Source organism: Lacerta agilis, chromosome 5 (assembly GCF_009819535.1).
Source record: "Lacerta agilis isolate rLacAgi1 chromosome 5, rLacAgi1.pri, whole genome shotgun sequence".
Classification (NCBI taxonomy): Eukaryota; Metazoa; Chordata; class Lepidosauria; order Squamata; family Lacertidae; genus Lacerta; species Lacerta agilis.
In genome coordinates this window covers 60,669,732-60,684,275 of record NC_046316.1, presented here as the reverse complement: position 1 = coordinate 60,684,275, position 14,544 = coordinate 60,669,732, and the positions used below count along the sequence as shown (strand labels likewise).

Genomic DNA, 14,544 nt, shown 5'->3' with positions numbered 1-14,544 from the left:
ACCTTTGCTTTATTGTGTGACTTTAAAGTGTTTCAGTTTTTTTTCTTTCCAAAAAACCCTCTTGTTGGATGTTGGCTTTCATAAGTTGAGCACTTTTCTTGGGCAGAAATTGTAAGGCGGATGATAATACTAGAATTGAGTGATACTTCCCATCATCTTTACTTACTGATTAACACCAGGAACACCATTTAAAACTGTAAGATCCTTGTGACTGATAGTTATGACCTACTGAGAGTCCCTAAATTACTGCTCCAAGTTTTAAAAAGGCAGTAGTAACTAATTGACCTGCTTTTCTTGTAACACTAAGCCAAACCATTGCTGAAAACAAATGTGTGGTCTCCCGGAAAAGAGTGTGGCTGCTTCATTTGTTCTTCAGTCCTCATGCAAGGTGAACCATGATTTGGGTTAGTGTATTGTCCAACCCAGGTTCTTGGTTTGTCTCCTTCAAACAAACCACAAGCTTTAACCAAGGTTTGTTCTTGAATTACAGCTTGTGGTTTGTTTTGAGGAGACAAACCATGAACCTTGATTCGGATGACACACTAAACCAAACCATGGCCTGTATCACAGCAGTAGCGGTACCAGTACCAGTGGGGAAGCAAAGTTGCCCCAATCTCCCTTCTAGTTTGGTTTGGCTTAGCATTACATGTGAACTGGGCCATAGCTCTGCCTGGCCAGAGCTTAAGGCGAGTAACACGCAAGGGCTGCACTGTTCCCTTTTTCATTTGCAACACTGAAGGTGAACATGATTATTTCTTCCACGTTTATTTCATTGACTGTTAAGTGCTGTTAATGCAGAGTTGAGGTACTACTTTCTATTTAAATCATATATTTAGCACTTCAGAAACAAGCATTGCAATATTCATCTGTGTTGTGAGTCTGTTTGCACATCTACCGGTAATAGAACTGGTGTGTCTGATTTAATTTGGATGTCAGAAGGCTATGGTCTTCAGGAACTCGCATGTCTTCCTGTACAGGTCGCTGGAAGAGTGCCTGCAGAGCAGTGAAGGAGCCAATGGAATCTATCGTAGCAGGATAGAGTTGGACAACATACACTTGCAGCTAGATCATCCTGAAATTATTCATCTTGAGGGCAGGTAGGTGATCATTGCATAAATTTCTCCACCTTTACAAAAGAGTTTGAATTTAGAAGATATGTTCTGTATCTTTACTGTAGCAGAGGGCTCTAATGGTGGCTTAGAAATGTCTAAACTTTTTAGTAATTAATTTAGGATTCTACAAATAGAACATTCTTCCTTGGAGATGCCTTACTGTATTTTGAGACATTTTTATCTCATACAAAGGTCTTAAGAATCATATATGTTTGCTAAGTGACTAAAATTACAACTTTTCATCAACTGACAAACTGTTGAGTGAACAACAAGCTACCAAGGAAAAATTTCTGTAACTTGGATGTTGCTCAGTGGGATTTGTGCATCAAATAATTGCAAAATGGCTGCCACTCTCCTCTCTGTAGCGACTTGTTACAATAGTTTACAAAGTCTTTTGTGTTTTGCTGTGCTTGTACCATTTTGGAATATAGCCTGGGTTCTGCAAATGCAAACCATGCCCCGCCAAGTGAATTGCTAACTGAGAAATGCCAGGAGCTGCAGCTGACAGAAGAGCACCTCTGCCGGGCCAAGGCTGAGATAAAAAAGGTGAGGGCCTTTTGTGTAAATAAAAGATGTTCAGTGATATATCATTTTAAATAGGTTGTTTCTGAAAGCCCCATTATACCTAGTAAGCACCCTTGTTTTTAATGGTTGCTTCTGATTTTTGTCTATGTATTAGACGTCACCTGTGTATTAAGTTAAGAATTTTCTCTGATGTGGCTTGATGTTCATTTTAGGGATTTTTTTTTTTGTCCATAGATTGGAACAAACTATGCAACAATCAGCTTCTTCAGTTTCTGTGTCTTAAGTCCTTCCCTCAGTTTTGTTTAATAGCTCATCCTGGTCCAATGGCTAGGTCAGTGATTATTTCATATAGAATGGAAAGCAATTTTTTAAGTGTTCAGTTGTGTTCAGCATTAGTTTTTGAAATGGTGCTTACGATTTTACTATTGGCACCTATCACCTTTTTTGATGACAAAAAGTGGGTCCTTTACTCTTCTGACCTCTGCATTTTGGTAACATTTTTTAAAAATATTTGTCTTATTTGCATTTTTGTGTGCAGTAGAAGCTCAGGAACAGTCGGGGGGCAGCTGTGCATTGTTATAATGTGAATAATTCAGTTTGCAAGTCCACTTGTGGGTAATTTGCTAGTTTATCATTAATCCCCCGATTCAATGAAATACAACTGCCCTAACAATGCAGATGATCAATGTATACACTGAGGTCAGGCAGAACTATTACACTGTGCATTAGTACTGAATGAATTATGAAACAGTGCTGCTCACTAGGATTAAGTAGTGAGCAACTGGAGGACATTGTGCTTCCAGAGAGCTTAGTATGCTGAGATTTCTGATAATCAGTGAAATGTTAACTGCAAATTTCATATATGTTTCTGTCTAGCTGAAGGAGCAGCTATTGCACAAAGAACATAGTCACAACAGTGAGTTAGAAGGAATGAAGCAGGAGGTTGCTCAGCTAACACGGGAGCTTCACCAGCGCGACATCACTATTGCCTCATCAAATAGTTGTACTTTAAACTTGGAGCAGCAACTAAAAATGGAGATTGAAAAAGCAGAACAGAAGGCAGTGGAGCATAGGGTAAATAGGCTGTTATCCCTCAAAATGTTTTGATGTATACCAATTAGAGCAGGGGGTTGCCAACCTTTATGGAGCAGTGGGCACATCTTGCATTTTGAAAGAGTGCTGTGGACACCAGTCACAAAATGCCTGCCATGGGAGGGGTAGCATAACAAAAAAAATTGTACAGTCATGGTGAAGCTTTTTCTATAATTGTATTTCCATACTGGAAAAGGCTAAGCCTTTTCCACACAGCTGTTAAAGGCACAAAATGTCTGTTTTTCCCCAGTGCCAACCCCAACCCATAGCCTAAAGTGCCCCATTAAACTCATGTATACCATTGTACTATAAGTTGACTATGCAGTGAATTCTTAATGAGTCCATGGTTTTTAGCTTCTCTGCAGGTAGGAGACATGCCTAAGCCTCTTTCATAAAGTTTTCACATTTGCATTTGGCAGAGGAGTAGAGATTATTTAATATTAGAAAAAATAGATGTAGCCTGGTTACTAGGGAAAAAGAAAAGGCAAACTATGGAAAGTGTGAGGTCTCAAAAATAACACAGAAGCAGAGAGAGGCCACTAAACTAGAGGAGAAAACAGCTGCTCTTTGGGACCCCAGGGCTACCTGTTGCCTGGTGTCCAAACAACTCATTTATGAACCACAGCTCTCATGTATTCATTGGCAAAAACCACTACCAGCTGGAAGTAGCCAGGCTGGCTAATTTCACAGAAATTGCATAGAAAGCTGCCTGTACATTTTGCTTTATAACTTTTTTTCTAGGATGGCTAGAAACTTATTTTTTAAACATGAAATATCAGAGTCTGGGGGCCCTGCCTGTGCGTCATTGATGAAGAAGGCTTTTGCAGTGATGATGGCACTCATGGGTGCTTGGTTGGTGAGCCCTGCATTAGAGGAAACCATATGTTGTGGGATGACTTTTCTTTGGTTGCATGTATGTTCCAGACCCTTTAGCTGTATTGGCACCACATTTTCAGAGTTAGCTATGAGGGCTAGAAACTTGCTAAGGTTAAGGTTGCCATTCTCAGATTTGCACAAGTTTATGGGTTATATGGTTCCTCCATGTGAAATATACTAACAGAAAAAATTGTAACTTCTCCCCACCCCCCACCCCCAACCTGTCACTTCAGGCTATTTTGTCACAGTTGGAATCTCTTAAGCAAGACAATCACCAGCTCTCAGAAATTCTTCAAAAGGTAAGTGTCTGGTGTGATGGGATGTGCTATTTGAAGTGTTGTGCACTTGTAGTCTCTCTAGAAAACACTTGGCTTTTGTGTGTGTGTTGTGCAGGCAAGTGCACCCTTCATATATTTATACAAAGCTTTGACAGGATATTTGATATTTTTATACTGAAGCTTGAAGGTTAAGTCACAGTGGGGTTTAAGTGCAGTTGGTGAGATTTACTTCTGTATAAACATCCTAAGCGTTAGGATAGAAAGATGGACTGTATGTATATTTTATTTTCTGGGCCCACTAGGTGTCAGTGCAATGTTAGTGAAGGAGAGTATAAAATGAAACATTGCAATATAAGTTGGCATTCAAAGCCTGCTCACACAATGTTTTGATTGAACACCTACACATAGTTATAGTAATTTGAAGCCCATCCACATTGTCACAGAAAAATTGTGCTGTCTCTTCTCAGTAATAAGAACACTGTTGCACATGATTTCCCCTGATGAATGTTGCTGAACTGGTGGAACTTGTTTTCTGCACATGGCTGCAGCAGACAGAATTGTCTCATATTGGTAATTAAAGTGGGCATATCAGAGGGTAGTGTCTTCTTGTGCCCCTCCCCACCCCACCCCACCCCACCCAATAATTTAAGCTCTCTGGAGAGAACAAGCATTTGAGAACAAAACATTGAAAATTGAATACTAGTGAAGATTTTTCTAGGGCATTTAATTTTAGTAGGTATTAAGAAGAATACAATTTGGTTTGTGCTTATAATCAAGTGAGATAATTTGGCTATTCAGACATTGCATGAACACACACACACACAGTCTCTTCTGTACCTTGTGAGACTTCTATCTCTTTCCCCACTTCTGTCATTATGGGGAGAAGTGAACCAAATTGAGACTGTGTTAGTTTGAACATGGGATCTCCCTAGACTTTGGAAAATCTCCTTGTCCAGGTGTTCATTTTTACAATAGATAGGGCGAACAGGGCAGCAGCTCATGAGTACAGTAGCCCTCTGCATAGAGGGGTGGGAGTCATGTCCCTACAGCCTCCATGGGGGGGGGGGGTTTCTGAGTTTGATTTTGTTCTTCAGTTTACAAATGTATTCATATTTTGAAATGAAATTAATCTAGATCACATGTTACAAAATGTGTTTCAGCGTTTTGATGTGACAAGAAACAAATGGTAGGGAGCAGGTTTGATAATGCTTTACGTCTCCACTTGAAAATACAGAAGGAAATTTCACTTGAAAATCTTGAATGACATCTCAGCATTTGCAGATATGTTGCAGCTCTTGCAAGATAGGGAAGTGAAGGAGATGGGGTAGAGGCTGACTGAGTTAAATAATCTTACTAAGGGAAATTACTGAGCTAAAAACCTGATATTTTAAAAATGGGTATGTTTGCTCAGTGTTGCTCAGCTCTGTGTGTACATGTGTGGTTGGTTTTGTTGGTAATAGGATCTTGGACTCGTGACTCTAGAGGGGTCAGTCCCAGCTGGTTATTTAAGCATTTCTCTGCAGTTGGCAAATACACTAATCACACAGCAGTTTCAAATGAATGGAGTGTCAGGAGATTTTTTGTATATCCAGGTACAAGCAGGCAGTCCCACTGGCTTTGGTGTTAGTGGTGAGCTATGCAGCTGGAACACATTTAATGTGACTGACGTTTAAGTGATCACAAATTGGTCTTGAAGTTCACACCCAATTGAGATGAATGAGGGAAGCGTGTACCTATGTAGGTTTGATTAGTTTGGTCTTTCTAGATGTAGACTCATTCAGACAGCTGGGTGATTGATTTACACTCTGAAGGGATTTTTTTTCCTAGTAGAAGACTTGGAAAATTTACTTCTTAAATTTGCAATACAAAATCAAACTTTCTAGAGAAAGCAGGGCTGGTGAACAAACACAACAGCGCTGACTAAAGCATTTCTGTCATCTTAAGGGAAAAAGTGCCACCCTGGCAGAATTCCAGGAAAGTTATACCAAAGCCCTAAATAAGGTGGAGTCTGAAAACCAGCGATTATCGAAAGAACTAGCAGAAACTAAAGCCAGCCTGGAAGCCTCATCTTGCAGGTCTCAGGGCAGATATGAGAATATCATGCAGCAGATGCAGCAGCAGGTGACTGAGATAAAGAATGTGGAAAGCAGGTAAGATCTCTGTGTTCAACAAGTTTTTCTCTTGTTCTGATAAATTGTTTACAATGGCAGAAATCCTAGTATAGCTCGACGACTATGGAGTTCTGCAGAAAGTCATTCTGCTGTTACACCTTGAGGTCTCTGTGCACTGCATGTGTTTCCCACCTGGAACTGAAAACAGTTAATTTGTTCCTAAATGTTCTTGCATAATATTTGCAGCTGAGAAGAGCTGGTCTGTATTGAGTGAACTTTTTTTTTAAATAATCCATGTTCAGGAGACTGCAAGAGCTGCAGTGTAAGCATGAAGAAGAAATGAGAGTACTTCAGGTTAAATTTGACAGGACTGTTCAGCACTATGAAGAAGAAATTCAAAAAGTGCAGCATTTGTCAACCAGAAGAGTTTTTAGTACAGCTGATGGACTGTCACCCCAGATCAGCAGGAGCAACTCGGTTGAATCCTTGTCCTGTGATCCCCTTCTGAGATCAGATTCCTTGCCACATGGAAACAATGAATTTACTTCTGTGTTAGGCAAGAATGAGAAAGAACTTCTATCTTTGGTAAGCATGAAATGAAGTGTCACGCCAAGTTATATGCAGAATCCGCAAGGGTTGAGTGTGATGCGTAATGTAAAACCACTACTACAAATGTTTGATGTGTGTGTTACTCAGACTAGACAAATCCTATTTGAAAAAGTCTTCCAAATGCCATAAAACCTCTCTTCAAATGAAGATTACAAGGATTCTGTAGTAGGACACCAGGTGGCAGCAGCTTGCTGACAAGAGGCATAGAAAGGGGTGTCCCAAGTTCAACTGAATTGTTCCTTGTCTCCATACAGACCAAAGCGGATTCCACTGCCCCTCCTCAGTTGACTTGTTGTTTAGTTGTGTCTGACTCTTTGTGACCCCATGGACCAGAGCATGCCAGGCACTCCTGTTTTCCACTGCCTCCCGCAGTTTGGTCAGACTCATGTTAGTAGCTTCAAGAACACTGTCCAGCCATTTCGTCCTCTGTCGTCCCCTTCTCCTTGTGCCCTCTATCTTTCCCAACATCAGGTCTTTTCCAGGGAGTCTTCTCATCTCATGAGGTGGCCATAGTATTGGAGCCTTAGCTTCAGGATCTGTCCTTCCAGTGAGCACTCAGGGCAGATTTCCTTAAGAATGGATAGGTTTGATCTTGCAGTCCATGGGACTCATCAGTTGACTGCTTATCAAGGCCTGGGCTTAAGATTGGATGAAAACATGGGAGAACTGGGAGGGCTTGCTCATAGGTCCTGCTTCTCCATCACTTCTTCCCAATTCCCTGTGCTTTCTTTGCTAGTGGTTTGGTTTGCATGCACGCATATGCCATGGTGAGATTGGCCCATGCTGCACCAGCAGTGAGTTCATTGCTAGCATGCTGCAATCCCTTATGTGGATAAGCAGCTCTTTATCATGCCTACCTCTCTCCTAGGAAAGCTGTAAACAACATTCACACCAATACATGCAAAGTACTGCGAATCCACTTTGAACAGTCACAGCTTCCCCTAAAGAATTCTGGGAGCTATGGTTCGTTACAGGTTTTCGGAGTGGTTTAACAATCAACCCCCTTCACAGGGAACTCTGGAAATTGTAGGTGTCTGTGAAGGGACTAGAGGTTTCCTAACAACTCTCACTACCCATAACAAACTACATCTCCCAGAATTATGGGGGACATCATGTCTGTTTGTTTTGAATGTGTGGTGTGATTGTGGCCTTAGACATTATAATGGTAGCTCTTGCAGTGGAGAACCATGTGGAAGTGGACACACTGAAGTGGGTGGAATAGGATTTGGTGCCTGCAATGTCTAGTATTAAGAAAACTGAAATATTGATATTAAGTTGTTCCTATAATATGAGCTATTGATACCCTCATGTGCAATGTAGGTCTTTAGTTCAGTAGCTCCAGAAAAAGCAGCATATGTCCTCTTACACTTATACAGTTTCTATAGGTTGTGCATTTAGGGTTTAACTCAACTAAGGACTTCTGCTTGTGTAACAAGGCTTCCCCACCCCCGTGACCCCAAAATTGCCTTGAGGGCACATGGGAGAACCCCCAGAACATGCGGAGGGAGGGGGGGGTTCATTCTGTCTGACAAGCTGAAATACTTGCACAGACAGAATGATTGGAAGTGTGTGACATTGAATTCCACCCCATAATTTCATTTTTGAAAGATGTGACTCCTTGACCATAGCTTGCTGAGGTAAATTGAGAATCTTGAGGGGAGCATGAAAGGCTTACAGTTCATTCCTAACCTTGTTTAATCAGAAGTCAGCCCCATTTCCATGACTTGAAATCCTAAAAATATTTCAATTAACTTCAATGTTTTAAAGGCAAATAATAATTACTAGTTTTCAGTCATGATTTCTAATGCACAACTTCATCACACCCAATCTAAGCTCAATAAATGAAAGCTTAGGTATGTGTGTGCTTAAAAGAAAACTATATTGAAATAATTGAGATTTAATCTCCAAGTTAACATGTTTGGATGATGGTGTAAGCCAAATACTATATAATCCAGCATTTTCAAGGGTTAAATATATACCAACAGTGCTGAGATGATGCTTTGCTTAGGGGATTTCTATCCATAGATGCAGTTAAATAGTAAAATGTAGCAATAGGCCAGAAATAATCTTCTGGTTGAGTCCTGTTCAACATATATGTTTTATTTTTAGAGCCCGTTGCCTACGACAAACATTGGTGCGATTGCTGTCAAGTTCTTGGAGGAGGAGGAAGAAAGATCTCAACATATCTTAGAATGCTTAGATGCTCATATTGAGGAGCTGAAAAAGGAGAGTGAAATGACAATACAGCAGTTCAAACACAAAAAGTGACATTGCTTCAAGACCCAAGGATTGGAAAGCGGGCTTAATATAAGATGCATCAAGAAGGGGACCAAGGGAGCCTTCAGCAGCTAGAAAGGGGCTTCTCTTCTTTTTCCTGGTTTTAGTGGTGGTGAAACCAAGGAAATGTAGTTTGTCTGGAGCAAAGCATTTTGTTTGGTGGCAGTAATTGCACTACTTTCTAGATGCCTTATTTAGTCCTGCTGCCCAAGAGTGTGCAGTGACTTTCAGGAGGGAATGATGTAGCTGTTATTTTGTAAAAGAAAATAAATCTATTTTATATGTATGTATATATCCATGTGAATAAATAAAATGACAACTAACCCATCATCATCTTCTTATATCATTACAACCCATGTTGCTGACCATTTTGGGAATTAGGTTACTTTTTGCTTCTAATTTTGCTTGATGTTTATTCCATGAAATATGTTATTCAAACGGTCTGAGAAACTAAGAAAAGGAATTGCGATTTTGCTACCTTTCTAGTTTTCCTGTAGCGTTGGAGTTTCCTGTACTTTGTGTTGCTATCACTTGCATACCAAACACTACATAATGATGTGGTAGTGGTTCCATTGGGGATCTGTTTTATTACTATTTTTCTTTCATAGTTGAAGAGGACGAAATGCAGTGAAATAGATACTCCATGAAAAGAGAGGGTGTTTTGGTGGAAGATAAGTTGGTACAGAAGGTGAAGTTCAATGTAAGTAATAAACACCTATACATGAAATCCATTTTACTTAAACAACAGCTGCCTTATGAAGTACTAAGCAGCTGCTCACACCCATAAGAGCAAATTTAGAAGGCTGGTCAATCTGCCAGACAGCTATTAAAAAGTTGTTTTAGCTTAAACAAGAAATGTGTATCTTTAAAAATGTGTCCTTGAGCAGAAACCAAGATCCCAAGCATTAGGCTTCCATTTCCACTCCAATTAATCCTTTCTGCCTATTGGCCCTTGATAATCCAATCTGAATTACTAAAATGAATTACAGTCATACCTCGCGTTACGTTCACTTTGGGTGGCGAACACAAGCATGCGCAGAAACGGTCTGTGCAGTTTGCACATGCGCAGAAGCGCTCTATCGCGCTTTCATGCATCCGCAAAAGCACTGCTCGGGTTACGGACTTTTTGGGGTGTGAATGGCACCCTGGAATGGATCAGGTCCATAACCCGAGGTACCACTGTATTAGATTTAAAATATTTTCAGTGAAATATGAAAATGGTGGAGATATTCAGCCTTGCCCCCCAAATCCTTAGAATAATCCATGTGTTCATTTAAATTCTAAATCTCTTCCTCTTACTTTTCCTTTTCAAAGGCATCTGTTAATCTGCATGTAGTCTATACTTTTCGTTTATTGTTTCTTCTATAGGTCAGAGAAGCCCCTGTATGTGACCAATACCTCCCCTTTTCAATAACATATATTAATGCTAATTATCCTTTGCAGAATGGATGATCTTGAGAATATGTTATCTTGAGAAAGTGGAGAACATCTGTATTTCTAGATGCAGAAAGGTTTGTTGCCAAGCTGAGGATGTTGCTGCTGCTAGAAGGCTAGCCATAATTACCAACCTTCTAGATCTTGATTCAGGAGAATTCCTGCTCTGCAAGAGCATCTTTTTGATGTTTGCCTCCATCATAAATATAATAATCTCTGTACATCACCAACCTCTTTCCAGTGTGCTATCTCCTGTGTTTTGCTTGCTGTGTTTGATTTTTATGGCTTCATGTCATTCTTCGTCAACACCTCACACAGCAGCTTGACACTGATAGACAATATGAAATCAAATGTGGCATGAAGACAGACTTTTTTTTTAAAAAAATGTTGTTTTGTAGGAATGGTGAACAGTTCTTGTCAAAGCACACAGCATTTTTTTTGTTAAAAAGTGGTTGGGTGGTTTCCCCAGCAAAGTGAGTATACGCTATCATTTCTTGTGTAAGAGCCCTGGTGTTAACATTTTGAGTAGAGGGACTGAAAGTACAGGAAACAGCAGCTCGAGGCAAGAAGCACATGCTACAGATTTACTCCTTGGAAGACAGAAGTCAGACAGGGGAGACCTTGTAATTTTGTCCTTCATATTGAGCAAGGAACTTCTGCCATACCTGAGGAACCTGACATGATTGGGATGGACTTTCCCTGCACATAGATCCCAAACTTAGTTTGCTGGGAGTGGCCAGCAAACTAAGTTTGGGATCCCTGAAACCAGCATAGTTATGAATCCATTCTAGATGCAGTTTCAGAGATTTTGTGAAACTTGAGTACAAAAATAATCACTTAGTAACAAATATGACAGCCTTTAAAATGGACTGCTACTGAATGAGAATAACAAAAATTCTTCAAATTCTGTGACTTGAAGATCAAAATTTTCCCACTGTGTTGGTCAGGAGAGTTCAGCAACTGTGGCTTTCTATGATCTCCTATTTGACAGTTTGCTCTCTGAACCAGGGAAAACCCTGACTCTGGCTTGCAGGTTGTGCAGTGCATAAGGCTATTGTATCATGTTTGACAGAGTTGGCGTCAAACCAGTGTTGATGTTTCCCCAAAGGCCATTCATTTCCTACTGTATGATGATCTTTAAGCTGACCTCCAGTAATGCAGAGGGTAGAAAATAAAGTGTAGCAATGGGTGCTCCAGATTGTGCAGTGCTGTGGAGAACATTATCAATGGAAAGAAAAGAAGATGCTTCTTAAAAATTTGAAATGCATGGTGTACCTTGGGATATAAAATATGCCTTGTTGCAGCCATATTTTTTCTTACCTTGCTAAATCTTCAAGGATGTTGTGCATGCTGCCATCGAGTCAGTATAATTCCCTTTGTGACATTCAAAATTGGGCAAAGACGAGAGCAGCTTAACATTCTCTTGTAAATATACCGGTATCTAGCATCTTAACATTGCTCAGTCCCTTCTGAAAAACTGTGGGGCATCTCCATGTTGTATAGAGAAAAAGTAGTGTATTTGGTGAGAAGTATCTTTGGTGGCTCACCCCTCCCACCCCCATTCTGATTCAACACAAATTGCTTTAAATCAAAAACTAATTTGGGTGTATAAAAAAAAAATTCTACAGCCCTATCTGATCCTAAAGAGGTACAAAGATGTTCTGTGCCACTTCACTTGTGTTGTTTCATGTAACAGGGTTGGTTACTGTGTTTTTTTAATTCAGGGGAAACACTGGTTCATTCTTGGAAAGAGAGTTGTAATAACAGAGGTGCCAAGAACCTGAGACAGTGCTGTACTTTGGCAGGGCAAACTGTTAGTCCCAAAATGGACAGCAATCTGAGACGAGCAAATTGCACAAGGAGGTTGGTATTCCTGCTTGTTGCTTCCCCGTGCATATAGAGTACAGAAAATGCTAGAAAGGACTTATGAGTTAAGGGCAAAGAAAAAATTATATTAGGAGTTATATTAGTTTGTGGGCTACATCATCAAAAATCTATTGAGTGGGCTTAATATGTGTTGAGACTGTAAATATGCATGTTTTGGAGGTGGAGGAAGGTTGTTTATCCTGGAGGGTGATGACAAAGCTAGTGCAGACTTCTGAGGCACTTTTATCTGTGACTGCAGGGTTTCCATGCATTCATCTATGCCTTGAGAATGTTGAACATCCCTTTGGAATAATCAGTTGGCCTTAACAGTTTTATAATTAATGAAGCTGGAGGGGAGTTTTTTCTTTGAACTGAGCCTTTTAATAACACCAAAGAGTTTCCTTTTTGCTTGCAAGGCTGAGCCAGATGTTCGCCTTCTACTTTACATATTTTTTTTAAAAAAAACTGAGAATCAATGTGTATTATATTAGTAGGTTTAATTGGTAATCCTCAGTAAAAGAGTTCAGAGAAAGTTTAAGGATTATGCTTTGGCTGGTGTTCAGTATTATCTGCCTTCACATCAGATATAGAAGATTGCATCCAGCAGCTGAGCTTGCTTGTCCTTTAACTTCCTTAGAGGCAGCCCTGCACCAAATACCATTTTTTTGTGCTCTGTAAGATCTAGTTTATAGCCCAGAGCAGGGCCTTTTAGTATCGGAGTCCTGTGAAATTGTTTTCCCTAGGAGGCTTAACTGAGCCCTGCAGCGTAAGCCTTCAGAAAGCAAAGCAGGGCTTTCTCTTTTCCGAGAAATTTCTAATGATCCATTAGTGATGTGAAAGTGTAGAATAAAACAATGATAAGAGTGTTCAAAGTCTTTGTAATCCTCCTAGCTATGTTTGTTAGGCTGGTATTGTTTCCAAATATAGAAAAAGAGAAGGTTTTGTTAAAGTCACCTAATCAGTCTATGGCAGATGCAAGATTTCGATCAACTGCTTCCTGATTTACAGCACAGAATCCCAGTTACTATATGCATTTCAGGGGTAGCCAACATTGTGCCTTCCAAACATCTGGGTTAAGAGACATTTCTTCGTTTTTAGAATCTGTGAATGAAGCTGAATATGGCAGTAGGTTCAAGACTGACAAAAGGAACCCTTCTCAAACTTACTTAAAAGGTAAAGGTATCCCTGCCTATTAGGTCCAGTCGCGGATGACTCTGGGGTTGCGGCGCTCATCTCGCTCTATAGGCTGAGGGAGCTGGCGTTTGTCCACAGACAGCTTCTGGGTCATGTGGCTAGCATGACTAAGCCGCTTCTGGTGAACCAGAGCAGCACACGGAAATGCCGTTTACCCTCCCACCATAGTGGTACCTATTTATTTACTTGTACTTGACATGCTTTCGAACTGTGGGCAGGAGCTGGGACCGAAGAACAGGAGCTCACCCCATTCAAACCGCCGACCTTCTGATCGGCAAGCCCTAGGCTCTGTGGTTTAGACCACAGCGCCATATTATAATTTTGGGGTAGCAACAGACAGGACAGCGGCAATTGTCACTCATCTGTTGGCAGATATTATCTGTATGGCTGGCACAGTAATTCTCCAACTCGCCTCTAAAGGAACTTCAATTCTTTGGATCCTCTAAAATAATATAGCTAACAGAATGGCTGCATGTAATGTGATTGTACAATACTACAAAAATGACACAGGAGCCTATTGGAAAGTTATGAGTCATGAGAGTGCCAAAATGTTCCTCATGTTTTTAGCTTTCCCTTTTACTTTATGATTTTTTTTTTTGCCAAGTGAGTGCTCCCCTCCTTTAGAGACCCTACAAAGCTCATCTTGCAATGTTCTCTTAACTATATATGTGTTCTGTCATGCTTGCACCACCGTGTGCTTCATCATTCTTCAGAGTCTGTCATCGACTATTGCATCCACAGTCTTTCCCTGGCTTCTTCCAGTGGGTACTACAATTTAAAGTGTGGTGGATAGGAAGTTGTTTGAACAGGAGCATAAGCTATCTTCCCTTCTGCTTCCTCAAAGCTGAATAACTGATTGGGTAGTATTAGCACCTTCATTCAAGCTGCTGTGGGGAAGATGCAGTTGGGACACATGCCACTTGACCATCTATATTAGTCCTTAAACTGTTGTCTATTGGTGCGAACCAAGTCACAGCAGGAAGAATTACTCATTTGACACGGGCTTGCTTCAAGTATATATATTCCTACAAAAACTGGTAAAACAAAACTTTTAAAGGCATTTGGAAAAAACGAATTACTGATATTTTTTGGTTTAGGCAAGGAATCCATATGGTTCAATGAATATATGAAATTTATAATAAAAAATTAATGTTACAGCACTGAAAAACC

General features: G+C 40.3%; 1 protein-coding gene across 5 annotated transcripts in view; it reads left to right on the top strand.

The window, feature by feature from the left end:
- The window catches only part of CEP63 (centrosomal protein 63), a 28,778-nt gene extending 19,624 nt beyond the window's left edge, over nt 1–9,154 (top strand). For 4 of the 5 annotated variants that reach the window (XM_033150132.1, XM_033150129.1, XM_033150133.1 and 1 more), the window contains exons 9-15: nt 978–1,097; nt 1,544–1,658; nt 2,514–2,711; nt 3,839–3,904; nt 5,828–6,033; nt 6,297–6,579; nt 8,713–9,153. In XM_033150132.1, the coding sequence (XP_033006023.1) occupies nt 978–1,097; nt 1,544–1,658; nt 2,514–2,711; nt 3,839–3,904; nt 5,828–6,033; nt 6,297–6,579; nt 8,713–8,871 (1,147 nt within the window). In that variant the 3' untranslated portion in view covers nt 8,872–9,153. Of the gene's footprint in view, nt 1–977; nt 1,098–1,543; nt 1,659–2,513; nt 2,712–3,838; nt 3,905–5,827; nt 6,034–6,296; nt 6,580–8,712 lie in introns of all 5 variants that reach the window. The other variant, XM_033150134.1, reaches the window with a different exon arrangement.
- Nucleotides 9,155–14,544: the final 5,390 nt, after the last annotated feature.